Source organism: Etheostoma cragini, chromosome 2, assembly GCF_013103735.1.
Source record: "Etheostoma cragini isolate CJK2018 chromosome 2, CSU_Ecrag_1.0, whole genome shotgun sequence".
Taxonomy (NCBI): Eukaryota; Metazoa; Chordata; class Actinopteri; order Perciformes; family Percidae; genus Etheostoma; species Etheostoma cragini.
The window spans coordinates 29,240,007-29,256,503 of NC_048408.1; the positions used below are offsets into that span (position 1 = coordinate 29,240,007).

At 39.8% G+C, this 16,497-nt stretch overlaps 2 protein-coding genes across 2 annotated transcripts in view; one reads left to right on the forward strand and one right to left on the reverse strand.

The window, feature by feature from the left end:
• Positions 1–506: 506 nt before the first annotated feature.
• Positions 507–11,961, reverse strand: mrpl45 (mitochondrial ribosomal protein L45). The gene is made up of 8 exons (XM_034901338.1): positions 11,850–11,961; positions 9,938–10,133; positions 8,439–8,556; positions 6,753–6,851; positions 5,644–5,692; positions 5,399–5,548; positions 2,919–3,092; positions 507–1,074 (listed from the first exon to the last, which is right to left on the reverse strand). Exons 1-8 carry the CDS (start codon positions 11,910–11,912, stop codon positions 976–978), a joined length of 948 nt encoding a protein of 315 aa, XP_034757229.1. The 5' UTR covers positions 11,913–11,961; the 3' UTR covers positions 507–975.
• Positions 11,962–12,894: 933 nt separating this feature from the next.
• The window catches only part of npepps (aminopeptidase puromycin sensitive), a 26,925-nt gene continuing 23,322 nt past the window's right edge, over positions 12,895–16,497 (forward strand). The window contains exon 1 of the mRNA XM_034883999.1: positions 12,895–13,239. Within this exon, the coding sequence (XP_034739890.1) occupies positions 12,958–13,239 (282 nt within the window). The 5' untranslated portion in view covers positions 12,895–12,957. The remainder of the gene's footprint in view (positions 13,240–16,497) is intronic.

Below are 16,497 nucleotides of genomic sequence, written 5' to 3' on the forward strand. Positions count from 1 at the left end.
AAGGGGATCTAAGGTGTTTAGATGAAGTCCTATTTCTTCCTGCTTCTTACCCCCCCACCCCCCCCCCCACCCCCATTTTAAATTGAAATGTTTTTGTGTCTTTGTATGTTTTTAGGTGACAATTCACATATATTTTCCATGTGCGTACAGTATGTTGGACCCATGACTAGGGTGAATATGTCACAAAACCTAAACATAACCAGTCCACAGTGCTCACAATCACAGATACAGCCTAACGGACAGCTGCAGTGATTTTTTCATTCAGCAATCTCATTGTTTAAAATTTTTTGTCAATAGTGTGACCCAGTTATGTGAGCATTGTTGCATGTTTGTGTTTTTGAACGAACGTGCTGTGATTTGTTGTCACGTAAAAAGAAAAAACAACAAATTTGTTGTAACACATTCCTTGATTTGCATAGAGAAACAGCTCGGGTTTTATTTCAATTTCGTATGCAATATCTTCTATGGAAGATTATTCTGATGAGGAAAAACCCACTTGAAGCTACTGGTGTGAAGAGACGAAGATGGGTCACTTTATTTTTGTATTTCCTGAGATCAACATGCAGTATATTCATCAAAGTCAATAAAACATTCAATTTCTGGAAAGCTCTACATTTTATTTTTTAAGTTAGACTCAAAACAGAATGAAAATGTGTGAAACAAATCTGGGAAAAGAGCTGTTGTTATCAGTATTATTATTCCAGAGTTTTGTTTGGTGATTTTGCAGGGAAAGAAGGAAGGAAGCAGACTTTTGGCTTCAGAAGAGTTTGTTCATCCTAAAACTCACCTGCTGCTTCCACCGTTTCCATAGCCAACAGCATTTTAACCGATAAGAGCCTCCAGAGGAAGCCCGGTTTCCTGCCAAAAAGTGGAAAAACTAACCAGCCACCGCCAAAACCTAAACCGCATTTGGCCCCATGACTGCTCATTGTGTCCTGTTGTGGTTTGAAGTGAAGACCAGCGCCACCTGGTGGCCTATTTATTCCATTGCACTGCCTCTGGCTTGGGAACTTGATAGTGGAGGGCGTCAAACTCTTGTCCTGGCCTCAGCTCGGGACCAGGAATCATGACAGTCTGGAAGAGAAAGTGGAGCAGATTAGCGTCATTTGAAAGCAGAGTTTAAAATATAAGTCACGTCAATTTAAATCAACACTAAATGCATAAATATGTTTTCTTTCCGAGGTGAATTAGGCTTTAAAACCAAGACCAGAAAACCATTTTGCAATATTTAAAAACAGCAGAAAGACTCAGGACAACATCTTAACACCACCGTTAAAGAACCATCCTATTGGGATTTAATCGTTTGTTCCTACATTCCCTTATTGTTCTATATAATTGAGAATGTTTTCCTGGATTTTCTTAGAATTGAATCTGGAGCAGAGCAGATACGGAGCAGATACTTGTGAAATCTGGTCGGGTGAATGACGTGCGTCCTCACCCCAGTGAGGTGTTTTCTCTCATTCTGCAGGGTGTTTCAGAGATGTTACCTCCAGCGATGTGTCTGTAAACTCGTGATGAAAAGGCAGTGCGCAGGGTGTCCAACGCACCCTCGTTTCAGTTTACATTAAAACGTTTTGACGGGGCTGAACGTGCCCCAGGTTTGCATTTCTGTTTAATTTCATGCACTGCAGCTGATTGAAGAGCTTATTTTGTAAGTTGGCTTGGCAGATTGTGGTTGAAAGGTGGCAGATCCTTAAATAACCCCTAAGAATGAGTCAAATCTCAGAGGTTTCTTAAGATACGTGTAGCATTGTGTATACAAAAACGGCAAGGAATTTAAAAAAAGAAAAACTCCATGAAAGGAATCACTTCAGATTGATAAACACCATTTGTGACTGACGTCATTCTGTTTTGATGAATTTAATAATACATTTTCCTTTGTTTTCTTATTATATCCATATATCTATGCGAAGGAGGAAGGTGTCTCGAGCAGAGACTGATGGTGAAGTAGTGTTTTTTTTGTAAGAAACACCTTCCAGGCAACATTAGGGCTCCATCTGTCTGGCATATCTGAACCACAGCAGGGTCTGTGACTCACAGATTCAAGGTGATTAGAGTCGACGTTTTGCAGTGACGCATATCAGTCAAGTCCACTTCTTTTCCAGTCTTACATTGTGAAGACTGACGCAGACACCGAACCCTTCCTCTCAGGTATTCAGTCACCAATGCTCCTTAACGCGAGTTAGTTGCTGAGGAAACTTGTACAACATCAGAATAAACTAACAGATTACCAGGGTAAGGGTCACTTAAAATCCAAGCAACAGGGATTTGTGTGTGAAGGACGGAGCCACAGCATCGCATTCCAACCATTCCCAAACCAACCTTTTAAGGACTCCAATTTTCTTTGTAAATAAATAAATGTTCTTCCTTAAAATACAGGGGGCATAAGTATACACCCAACTATGTTAAAATACAGGGGCATAAGTATACATCCCCTATGTTAAAATACAGGGGGCATAAGTATACACCCCCTATGTTAAAATACAGGGGGCATAAGTATACACCCCCCTATGTTAAAATTCAGGGGCATAAGTATACACCCCCCTATATTTTAGCATACTTATGCCCCTCGATTTTAAGGAAGAACATTTATTTATTTTTGATACATTATTCATTCACAAAGAAAATTAGAGTCCTTAAAAGACTGGATTTTCCTAAATTTGTTGAATTAAAGCATAACGATCAATTTCCAAAAGATCTTTTTTTTTTATTCCTCTTTTTAATCAACTTCAGCATGCGTGTGTAAACTTTCTCAAGCCACTGTACATATCCAATTCTGGACAAATCATATAAAACCTATTAGTCAGCAGCTTGGCGTGCTCCTTGCTTGTTTTCGACAGGAAGTGGGCCTCTGACCTTTGCCCTTTTATTCTATTATAAAGATAAATGTTGGCAGCGGGTGCAGAGCGGAGGGTCACCTTAACAACAGGGTCTTTGGCCGGAGCCCAGGAAGGAACTATTTTTCCGTGCAACCTCCATAGGCCGTAGGGATTGACGAGGTGTCGTTCTATGATCAGGTACTCTAAGACGTCCTTCGGCTGCTCCTCGCTGCCCGTCATCAGCCTCCCGAAGCGGTCGTAGATGGCCAGCGTCTGCAGGGCGAGCAGACGTAAAAGAAGGATCACACAGTCATCTAAACTCTGCCTGGAATATTGTCTTTAAACCTGATACACAAGCCACAAAACTGCCCTTCAATTTGCTTTTTCCAGAATTAGATTAGATTAGATTCAACTCAACTTTATTGTCATTACACAGGTACAAGCAGAGATGAAAGTATGACTATGAATATTTTTAAGGTATATCTGTGACTGTGATGGATGAATGAAATTGGTTTTGTCCTTGAAATATGGCTTTTATCTTATCTAGTATAGAAAATCGTAAATCTGCTATTTGCCCAGGCCATTGAGTAGCCCATATGTTGACTGTATATATGTTTTTTTTTAATTGTTTTTTAACCCCGTGCTTGTCGTTGTGTTTAACTCTTGCAGCTAAGCTCAGTGTCCAATGCAAATTTCTCCTTAGGGAGACTAATAAAAGTACTTTGACTTTGACAAGGCAACGAAATGCAGTTTAAGTCTAACCAGAAGTACAATAGCAGTAAGAGCATATATATACAGACATATACATATACATATGCAATGGTTCCATAAGTGCAGGACATGGAAATGTACTGAATAAATATAGAGATTAATACTATTATAGACAGAATTTTACGGCTATATAGATAAGTTGTATTGTGAACAAGATCTACAGCTGGATATGTACTGAATATAATATACAGGTGGATATTACTATAAATAGAATTTTTACAGATATGTATGTGTACAATGAACATAATACACAGATGGTTGTTACTATAACAGAGTTCACAGGTGAATATGTACTATAAATATATATATATACACAGATGGCTATTGCTATAAACAGAACTTTTACAGATATATCTATATATCTATATATCTATATATATATATATATATATCTATATATATATCTATATATATATAGATATATATATAAAGATTTAGGCTAAAATGAGCAGTATCACAATGATTTAAGGTAGTACAAATAAAGTTTGGGCAGAAGCTATCCGAATTAAAGTGCAGTGTTTAACCCCTGCCATAAACGGTGTGTAGATCTGTAACATAAAAGCCTGATTTATGGCGTAGGCCGTTGTGCACCTCCCGAAAAATGGAGCTACGCGTCGCTCGGCCGCGGCGTGGTCGGGATCAAGGAGAGGGTTGACTTTTCCTGCTACAGATTTCCGACCTTGGTCAGAAAGAACAGGGGAGACACTTTGTCTCCCTCACTGTGACTCTAGAGTCAGTACTCGTTCCGGTCCTCATCGCCGTCACTCTCTCTCTCGCTCTACCACACACTCCCCACGCACACACACGTCGGCCCTGCACACACCAACGCAGTAGAAGTACGCCGAAAGCTCTGCGTGAAGCCTCCGCAGAACCATAAATCAAGTTCAAGTTCAAGTTTTTGGTACACATGCCTATGAGTAACTGTATGAAATTTGAAAAAAATTGTAAAAATTGCACACACTATGAGGAAAAAAAGCTGAGCTTGAGTCAACAACAGTTCATTAAGATACGAGTTGTGGACAGGATTGATAAGACATGGGACCCGATACTGAATTACATTTAAAATGTGAAACTATAGACCATATGGCTAGTTTATAAAACCTCAATGTGCAAAATAGCATGTGATTTGTAAGTAAGTAAGTTAGTAAGTTAAATTTATTTGTATAGCACTTTTCTCAGATGAAGATCACAAGGTGCTTCACGACAAAAGGAAGCATTAACAACTCTCATAAATACAATGCATCACAAAAAACTAAAGAATAACACGTACACATAAGACCAGCCTAACCACCCTACTATCTAGTTAAAAGCCTCTTTAAAAAGCAGAGATTTCAACTGACTTTTAAAGTTTTCCACACAATCTAAGCAGCGCATGGAAGGAGGCAAAGCGTTCCACAACCTAGGTGCAACGACTTGAAATGAGCGGTCCCCCCTGGTTTTAAAATGTGTAAGGGGGGCAACTAATAGTCTCTGGCCTGTTGATCTCAGACTACATGAGGATGTACGCAGCTGGATCAGGTCTGAGATGTATGGGGGTGCCTGTCCTTGTAGGGCTCTAAAAGTTAGGACCAACATTGCCAGATTTGTATATGTCAAATTCATTTAACATTATTACCTTAAGATGTTTTTTTATTATAGTCTCCATCCTAACTACAACCATGGGATATTGTTGCAATCCAAGATGTGCTATACGTTCTATAGGTTCAGGTTATTTAGTTTTTATTTTTCCCTCTCTCCTCTTTCCTTATTCTTTTTCTTGAAAAATCAATAAACATATTTTCCCCAAAACAACAACATCCGAGTCCTACCTGTTTGGAGTGCATGCGGACCGTCACCTGGCCGTACAGATTGCCCTTGGTGACCATGTCGGGGCAGCGGGCGTGGACCACCCTGGGGGGCTCCAGGGACTCTACAAACCTCCATCTGATCGTCTTGTAACGGTTCCCCCTCGTCATCTCCTGAGCACAGGACGGAGGAGCAGAAACTCAAATAAAGTGGGGACACGAGGAAACTGAATCAGTGAAAAACTTCAACATTCAGAAGAAGAACTCACAGGGTAACATCTTTCTGTCACCAAGGAGTGAAGCTTCTCCTTGTTGAACCTGCAAAACAAAATGGCAAGCGTTACTTCTCCTTTAAACATTACGGAAAAAAACCTATGGGACAAGACAAGTTTAATTATATGGCACAGTCCAGCAACATGACAATTCAAAGCACTTTACATAAAACAACAGTCAAGATCATCATAAATAACTACAAATAACTAATGTTAGAAAAATCTGTTTTTGTTTAGCAACGCGTTTCTGGATTATGTTTTAAAATATACAGTATATCGGCCGATATATCGGCATATCGGATTTTTACATGACCAAATATTCGTATGGTATTGGCCTCAAAAAAACCTTTATCTGTCGGGCTCTTGTGCAAATGTGTTGTAGTGTCAACCGAGATACAGTCAAACAGAAATGAGTGGGAATATAAGTAGCAGCAGTGAGTAAATAACATCTTGTACAACACATGTAGCCAATAAACTCTTGCAACCAAGTACTTTTAATACATAATTGTCCAAGAATATTGAGATGTGATGTGGAGGTGTGTGCTGATTTGACACTACGATGCTTAGATTAGATTATATTTTATTTTATTCATCCCACAACGGGGATATTTTGTTATTACAGCAGCAGCATTTTCTTCAATAACAGCAAAAAACAAAAACACACAAACAAGTAAACACACTTTCTTCTTGAAAACACATTTCTGCAAAAACATAACCAGCACCACTATGCTACCGCCTGTCTTTTTGCACATTACATAGACTGTCGACAGTATGCACAATTGCACATTTTTAACACAAATTTCGCTGCTCTTATTTTCCTCATTGTATATATCTTCTTATTTTTACTTTTTTTATGTTGTTTACTTGAATGTTATGTTTGTCTGTGGACAAAATTTGTTATAAATGTCTTGTCACCGTGGGATAGAGGGAAACGCAATTTCGATTTCTTTGTATGTTTTTGACATGTGAAGAAATTGACAATAAAGCAGAATTTGACTTTGACTTTGACACACAAGAAATACAGGCAAACAGTAGACAATGATTACATGGTAGACTGAGACGAGCTACGTCAGCTGGCTGCGTGAAGGGAGAGTTGATTTTCTTACTGTGTCAGGGCGCTGTGGGCCTCGATGAAGATGTCTTGAGCTCGCTCTGCAAAGCTCTTCGTTGTGAACTGAGAGTCGTGCTCTTTGATTTTACGAATCCTGAAAGAAACATTGAAAAAAATGAATAAAATACATTTAACTGTTTTCTTACATTTATTGTAAAGTGTGTCCACTTATTTTTATGTTATTCAGTAGTTGTTTTTGTCGGGGGAAATGCAGAGCACATTATAGCATAGATAATAATCACAGTCAGAAACATAATAATGTGTGTAGATGGGTCTTGGATCAGGGAGGCTCCAAACTCATGGTAGCAGCTGTTGCCATGGTACCGCTAGATGTTCAGCGGTGCACTGCTTTGTCCTGCTACGCCTACTACGCCATGCTACGTCCTGCTACGCCCTGCTACGTCCTGCTACGTCCTGCTACGACCTGCTACGACCTGCTACATCCTGCTACGTCCCGCTACATCCCGCTACGTCCTGCTACAACTTGCTACGACCTGCTACATCCTGCTACGTCCTGCTACGCTCTGCTACGTCCTGCTACGTCCTGCTACGCTCTGCTACGTCCTGCTACGCTCTGCTACATCCTGCTACGTCCTGCTACGCTCTGCTACATCCTGCTACGTCCTGCTACGTCCTGCTACGTCCTGCTACGTCCTGCTACGCTCTGCTACGTCCTGCTACGTCCTGCTACATCCTGCTACGTCCTGCTACGTCCTGCTACGTCCTGCTACATCCTGCTACGTCCTGCTACGTCCTGCTGTGCCTTGTAATGCCGCACAGTGTCCTGCTACGCCATGAACTACTACAAACTAGTATTTTTTGTAACTGTTATTTCCACTCTTCATTCTAACCCCAACCGTTCGTCAGACACCGCCTACCAAGAGTCTAGGCCTGGGCCTGGGTCTGGGTCTGGGCCTGGGTCTGGGTCTGGGTCTGGGCCTGGGCCTGGGTCTGGGTCTGGGTCTGGGTCTGTCCCAGGTTTCGGCCTAAAAGGAAGTTTTTCCTCGCCACTGTCGCACTGTTTGCTTTGGACTACTAGACCTGTTGGGTCCTTGTAAATTATAGAGTGTGGTCTAGACCGGCTCTATCTGTAAAGTGTCTCAAGGTTACTCTTGTTATGAATTGATACCATAAACAAAATTGAATTGAATGGTTGCAAAAAAGGTTTTCTAGCCAATGGGCTAATTTCCAACCCCAGTCCCTGGTTAGGTCTTTCAAAAAAAAAAATATATATATAATCCAGATATATTACTGGCATGCAACTAGCACAGACAATACATCACAACAGGGACAATGAGTGTGTGCATGAGTGCTCCTGCACTTATGGACCTGACCCAGTGGCTACATGTTTGGATGTCTCCAGCCAGTGTTTCACCTTTCTATTAAATGTTCTCAGTTGGGTTTGTGGTTTTATTTCAGCTGGTAAGTCCTTCCAAAAGTGGGTCCCTATCACTGAAAAACGTGCTCCCACTTGTGGCCACTCTCCTTGTATTTGTCCCAAAAGGTCAGATGTTTTGGACCCACTTCAAAGAAACAGCTTTAATTAGGCGGTAAGAAAGAGGTGCCGTCTGTCTCAATGGCAACGACACACCAAGCTTCATTCTTTCCAGCAACATCCGGACTGTTGACAAGGAAAGCATCCGTACAGGAACACCACGAGGAGTAAGAGAAACAGTCTTACGCTAGTTGTGAGCCGGCGCTTTGTCGCAGCTGTTCGGTTCGTTGTTTCAGGCCTTCTTTAGACAGCGTGGAGAGACGAGCGTCGCCCTCGGGGGGGATGTACGGGTCGAAGATTCCCGCTGGGAAAGACATCAGACAGGGAGTATCAGTCCGGTCGTACCCTCCAACCGGGAGAGGTATTACTAAATAAATAGTTTGACTGATTGATGAGGAGTTGGTTCAATCTGCTCTAAGAGCGCTGGACTAGACCTGAGCTCCCTCTGGAAGAAACTGGTAGTCCTGAAAACTAAGAGAATCATGGGTAATTCTGGCCATTTTCTTTTTTTGAAGATCATCTTTAATGCCATCAGGGCGGCGCTATCTGTTGCTGTTGTGATTGCAATGGTGCTTTTTTCGCTCAGTCTTTTTCTTTTTCTTTTTATGGGACTGAATGAGTGCAAAATTGAATTGCCTTTTAGTGATTAATAAAGTTTGAATTGAATGGAATTGAGTTTGCTTCACACTTTTAAGTTGTGAACTGGCATTTATCACAAAATACAATAACAGGAGTCCTTGTGTTGAACATATCTCACCATCTCTAAATGGCAATTAAGTCGGATTGTCGACCACTATAAAACAATTATTTATTAATTTATATTTAAAAAAGTCCAATTAAATAATGCTTAAAAGTCATGGGTCGGAGTAATTTCACCCTAGGGTCGAGTTAGTGTGATCAGCTGATTTGCTCAGTGCAGGCGCTAATGGAAACGACTGTGTATCTCCTAAATTACCCCACTAATAATGCCCGAAATTATACCCAACTTCTACAGTAGTACAAATATGTTATGTACTCATAAAACGATGGATTGGAAAGTTTGTAAGTACACCAGGAGTTTATTTAAATAGCACCTGCCTGATAACTTCTGCTCTCTGCTGCTAGCGCTACCGGCAGTAAGACGAGTGCTTAGGGGCGTCTACAAATTAAATAACACCGAAAAGAGATACAACCAACATATTTATTAATTAATTTAACTATTTTTTTGTAAAAGCAAGTGCTGTAGTACAACTAGCAGGAGACAAGTTATAATTGAGGTGAGTTTGGAGAGACTGCCTTATTTAATCATTAAATTAATAAACATGCTTGTGTAATAATAACAGAGTGAAACGATTGTAATTTCTCCTTGCGGGATTAATAACGTATACATTATTATTATTATTAAATTATTCTTATTCTTATTATTGAATGCCAGTGTTTAATACTCTCCACTATAAACACATTTTATTAGGTATGGTTATCCTATTGATCATCATCTTCATCGTTCTATCCCCACAAAGTCTGATATGTTGAATTTTATAAATATATTAGATCGATAAATAAAAAAAACCTAAAGCCTTTTGCAGTCTTTACATTCAAAAAATTGGAAACTAGAAGCATCCCACACCAGCGATGCCTTCACGTATGCCTGTTAAGAAACATGATAATAATATATAATAATTAAAAAAACACAAAGACTTTATTACCAGTGCAGGCGATGTTGATGGGCCTCTCGACGTACTCCTGCCTGAAGACGATGCCCGCCGCTCGGGCCTTGGCCTCCGTGTTCTCCTCCCTCTTCCCCTTCAGCCCCACCGCTGGGGGGATGAAGTACCGCTTCTTGGTCCGGACCGGCAGGTAAAGTGGACCGGGATGCCGCACGTCCAAAGACGCCTCAGCATTCTGCGAGAAGGCGTTTTTAAAAGAAGATTAAAACTTGATTTATACCGAGGGAGACTGTTGTTGTGGTGTAGCTGCAGTTCAAAGTGAAATAGAGGGCGCACAAAACACATAGAAATGCTAAAATTGATCAATAAAATGCAAAAAAAAAACAAATGTAAACAATGCCAGAAATGTGAACAGTTTATATAAGTGTCATAAATACAAACAAGCTAACAGTAATAGGCTAAACTAGCTAAAAACTCAAGTGAAAAATGATCAATCCCTCCAACATTCATTCATTTATTCATAATGATTATGCCCGAAAGTTAAAAAGTACCACTTCGTTGCAATATAAACGGGCCTGACTCAGTTTAAAAACTGTTTTTTAGCTGGTTCTTCTTCTGCAGAAACATAGGACCCTGGACCTGGTTACAGCACGTCGAGACAAACATCTGTAAAGGACATCGATATGGACAAGACGGACATCTTGAATCATATCGTAATATCAGCCAAATCGCGATATCAGTCAAAATTATCCCAATTAGACATTTTCCTCATATTGTGCAGCCCTCATTTTACTGCAAAAGTGGTTCAAGTGACCGATATTGTGACAAACCCCATAAATAAAAGAAGTGCAAGAAAAGAAAAAGCCAAATCATTTCTGATTTATCCCAAATGGTGGCGTTACTTTTGCATCTCACGATGAGTTGATGTTAAAGGTTTATGATAAACTACATAAATAAAGTCTTTAAAAAGTCTCTTGGATCAGCTGGAAAATGCATTGCCACAAAGGTGAAAACAGCGACAGTTTTTCTGACACCATAAAAAGTTGTATTACTTTGTAGAGATACGTGGTTCTCACGGGACAGCGACGCTACAAGTGCTACAGCTGCTACATATGACGATCTTATGAATATGACGCATAGCTGTAGATTAAACTACTCAACATCATCACCATCGTTGTTGATGATGACAAAATGTCCCCGTTGTGGGATGAATAAAGTAAAATATAATATAATATAATATAATATATTCTAATAACCGAGCACTGGGTATCCTGCTCTGCCTTGGAGAAAATGAAAGCTCAGATGAGCCGATCTGGAATCTTGCTCCTTATGAGGTCATAAGGGGGTAACAGGGAAAACAGAGACCGGGAACATTTGACTGAATACTTTAAGTAGCACTTTAATGGATTTTTTTTCACAGTGTGGTACTACTACTTTTACATCAGTTAAGGGTTTCAATAATGTCCAAATATTTCTTTCCTGGTTTAAATATTCTTCCATATACAGAACAGGACAAACGTTTGAACACACCCTCTCATTCAATGCGTTTCCTTTATTTTCATGACTATCATGAAGAAACTAGAACATGACACATGTTTACAGTTATTTTACACGTTTTTGCTAAATACATAATAAGTATTATGTATTAATATGTATTAATTAGTGTTAATAGTTCATTCGTAGTGATGCCTTCAGTGATAATCTACAATGTTAATAGTCATGAAAATACAGGAAACGCATTGAATGAGAAGGTGTGTTAAAACTTTTGGCCTGTGCTGTTTATCGGATGTCCGTGTCAGTCGGTTAGCTACCGTTAGCTAAGCTAAGCTAGCATCGTCAGGATCATGCACCTAGCAACGCTTTAGTAACAAGCAAAACACACGAGCAGCTTCGACAACGTATTGTCTGTTTTGTAATAAAGTCAAAAAAGTGTTATTAAAAGTCTCAGTACCATCAAACTGCTGCATGTTGCTCTGTGAACAGCTACCAGCGTCCTCCTTAAGGGCATCGCCATCTTGACAGCACTGAGGAAGAAAAAAAAAATGTGTGTTTCCGGTTTCCGATTTTCAAAATAAAGCTTTTGTCCTGCTTTTTTTTTTTTCTCGGTTAATAAAACGATGTTGTGCAGTTATTATGTAACCCAAACCAATTAGATTAATTTATTTATTTTAGGACAATTTAGTCATGTAAGGTTCAGTACAACTTCAGATCCAATCATAGAATCATTTAACATATATATATATATACAGTATGTATTCATATATATATACTTACATATATTTACACTTGTGTTCTTTATTATTATACCTATACTTATATTATATTATATTATATTAACATACATATATACAGTATTTATTAATATATATACTTACATATATTTACACTTGTGTTCTTGATAATTATACCTATACTTATATTATATTATATTATATTAACATACATATATACAGTATGTATTCATATATATACTTACATATATTTACACTTGTGTTCTTTATTATTATACCTACACTTATATTATATTATATTATATATATATAACCAAAACAAAGTCCTTGCATGTGTTAAAAAACGTACTTGGCAATAAACCTCTTTCTGATTCTGATATAATGTTTTACATTAAATAACTCAAAGGTCTTAATGGCTTTTTTTGTTTTTAACATTAGATAAGATGTGGCTATTCCTCGCTAACATTAAACATGTTATGTCAGCATTAATGTTAACTTTTTTTTTTTATTTTTTTTTTTTTTAGAAAGTGGTCTAAATCTATCCAGAACATCCTTGCATAAATACATGGGGAAAAATATACATGGGAAATTTTCTTTTTTTATGATTCACAGAATCCCTGCCATATACCGTTAATGTTATTAATAATGTACAGTATGTGAGCCATGCACACCGCTCACACACGTTCAGCACGTACGCTGACACGACGTGATGACGTTGCGTGTCCGTTGGTCGACGCTGCTCAACTTGAGTTGTTTGGGCTTTCTACGGGAGAGAGATAGAGAGAGAGAGAGAGTGTGTAGCTGGCAGTGCTGGGAGGGTTCTAGTTGATGTTGTTGCTCCTGGGCCGCAGGCTTTCGCTGTCATTCGTACACAGACTCACCACCTGCTGTCCACCATCACTGTCGAGTTCCGCACTAGCTAATAAAAGCAATAGAGTCCCGCACAACACCGTCTTCGTCCGCGCGGCCAGACAACATACAGTAACCATGCCCGAGCGGAGGCCCTTCGTACGGTTACCAACTGACGTTTACCCCGTCAACTATGGCTTGTGTCTGAAGCCCGACCTGATCGACTTCACGTTTGAAGGCAAGCTGGAGGCTGTGGTGGAGGTATGTTAAACCCGAGGGGTCGGCCACATGAATGGGTGGATTTGTGTGTCCATGGCGGGGATCTTCTTATGTAATCTCACCAACTGGCTAGCTAACGTTATTAACGGTTACCAGTGCCGTTAGCTTGGTAGCGTTAGCTATAGCTAACGTGTTAGCCACCAGCCCATCAGTTGTAACCTACCTAGCTGACGGTGTTGGCAGCTAACGTTGACGTTATCTGGCAGGTGCTAGCCTTGTTAACTGTTTCTTGACTGGCTCACACTGGCTGAAGGGAGACCCACATTTGTTAACGTCGGGATATTTCTGTGACTAGCCAGAAGCTAATCGAAGCTAGTTAGCACAACAGTCCCGTGGACTTGCACTCTCACGTTAGCTTAGCCTTCGGACCGTTGACATTAGCCTGCTAACGGGCGCTTGGCAATGCACTTAATGGGCTTCAAGAGCGGTTGGTGGTGTGCCAGCAGCGTTGCACCCTTGCTACTCCAATGCATTACTATAAGGCACGACCATTTTGATCAGTTATATATTAGTGAAGTTGTTAACTAGCGGCTAGCTAACGCTCACCAATGTTTGCTAAATCATGGCAACACCATGTTGCCCCCTCCCACCCCGTTACCTCTCAGTGGTGGAAGGAGCATTCAGATCCTTTAGCTACGTGAGAAAATGTGCCACACTGTGAAAATACTCTACTACAAAAATATTACTTAAGTAAAAGTATGTATTAAGTAAAAGTATTTAGTGTGCAGTAAAATGTTCTGTCAGTGCTTTTCCTATTCCTGCTGCATTTATCTGAATGTTGCATTTTCCTGCTGTAGACCTTTAAGGTTGTGCTAATTTTAACTCCTTTTATATACTGTTGGGTTGTTTTATTGGCAGCAGTGCATCTTATTTTATAAGATCATCATGTTTGTAGCGTTGCTGTGCTGTGAGAACTATGTATCTCTAAAAAGTTTTAAATATTTTAATGGTGACAGAATACCAGCCCTGTTTTCAGCTTTGTGACATGCTTTTTCCAGCTGATCCGAGAGGCTTTTAAAAGACTATTTAACTTAAGAAGAAGGAGAATTTCTTAACACACAAAGGAACACTTGTTCCAACGTCAACACATCTGGAGATATTTGGTTCTCACTGGACAGGAACGGGATAAAAAAAAAACAAAGAACTGAAAAACTGTCACATGAAAACAAAAAAAGTAGTACTATTAGTACACTATAGGCCTGTAAGATGTAGTTGGTTACGTGTAGAAGTATAACGTTAGTTACCTAACGTAAGTAAAGTACAAGTACTTGAAATTACAACAGTGATAGAACAGTATTTGAGTAAATGCACCATACTGTCCTTACAGTTAAAATGATGTGGTCAGTGACATTTGCCCAAAGGTCACGGAACAAGATTAGAACCACTCACCAGCCAAAAGAAAACAAAGGTTATTGAGTAGGCCTGGGTTTAATAATTGATTTTTCAATTAAAGTCAGTCTTTGTTTGAGTGATCTGATCTTGATTTGTACAATCCAGAAATCTTTCTTTAAAAAAAAGGCCTTTTTCACCTTGGATGCATAATTAAAAAGTACTTAAAACTAACTTTTAGGGGGTAAATTCTTAATTTAAACATTAACTTGGTGCATTATAAAACATATTTGAAGGTTGCTTCTTGCTTGCACAATTTACAGCAGAAGTTCTCTGAGATTTTTTAAATTTTTATATCCAAGCAAAATTAGTATTGTAACTTTAGTTTAGGAGCGTTAAACTCTTCTTTAAAAGTCTTTTGGGTCAATTTGAAGAATACACACACACACTGTGCTCATATTTGTTTGCTTTCAGTTGACGTTACCGTTAGTCAAACCTGTTGTATTCCCTGTGGCTTGTTGATAAAGTGTGTGTTGATTGTATCAACTCTGCAGCTAACACATAAAACAACCAGCTCGCTTTGCGTTTATTACCTCCGCCAAGGAAGGAAGGAAATGTTTTGGGATAAAAAACCACCGGCCCCATTTGTACTGAAACTTGGTGGAAGGGTGTACCATGTACCAGGGAAGAGCCCATTACATTTAGGGGTGAATCGGCCTTGGCAGAGGTCTGTGCTCTCCTCCCTGATGGCCCTTCTTGTTTCAGAGAGAGAACATGTGCTTACAGGGTGTAAAACGCTCCATTGTGCGAGCACAGACACCTGTCAGCTGTTCTGACACCTCACCCTGCTTGGAAACACTAACTCAACACACACATTTTTAGTGCTATGAAGACAGACCACATGAATATATGTGGTCTAAATGTGTATGTTAGCAAATATTACTCTCTTTGTTTATGTGACACATTTTACTAATGTGATGTTAACTGATTCACTCTCAAGAACAGATTGAAGAAATAGCGCTACATTAAAAATGGCAATATCACTAACTCCAAAGAACACGAGTGACATTTGAAACAAAAAGCAAACAGCTGGAAAAGGAAATTCAACTAATATCTTGGTCCAAAACCCAACGACGTACAGTTAACTTACTAATTATACAAAATAAACATGAGCACCAAATCCTCACATTTGAAAAGTGGCCATTTGCCCTTAAAGAAAGACTAATTTATGACAATTATCTTTCTGTTGATTGATTCATTATTTCAGCACTAAACCCTTGAAATGTTTGCACTGGAGGCTTTGGAGAAGGTTGGTTGTTTTTGTGTTAAATGCCGCAACAAATGTAGGCAGTGGGTGGTGATGGAGCACATGGCTTTGGTGTTGGAGATGTGGGTTAGATTCCTACTGCTATAAATCAACCAATGTGTCCCTGAGCAAGACACTTAACCCATAGCTAGGTCTGGTACGATTAATCACAATATTAATATGATTATTCGCTTCTATTTCGTGAATTATATTGCAATCGCAATATCAGTAAAAAATAATCACAAGGAGATATTTTCCTCATGTCGTGAGCCTGGTCCTCCCAGACTCTGGTCCATTAGCCTGGTCCTACCAGACTCTGGTCCTCCCAGACTCTGGTCCTCCCAGACTCTGGTCCATTTGCATGGTCCTACCAGACTCTGGTCCTCCCAGACTCTGGTCCATTAGCCTGGTCCTCCCAGACTCTGGTCCTCCCAGACTCTGGTCCATTAGCCTGGTCCTACCAGACTCTGGTACATCAGCCTGGTCCTACCAGATTTCTGGTCCATTAGCGTGGTCCTACCAGACTCTGGTCCTACCAGACTCTGGTCCATTAGCCTGGTCCTACCGGACTCTGGTCCATTAGCATGGTCCTAGCAGACTCTGGT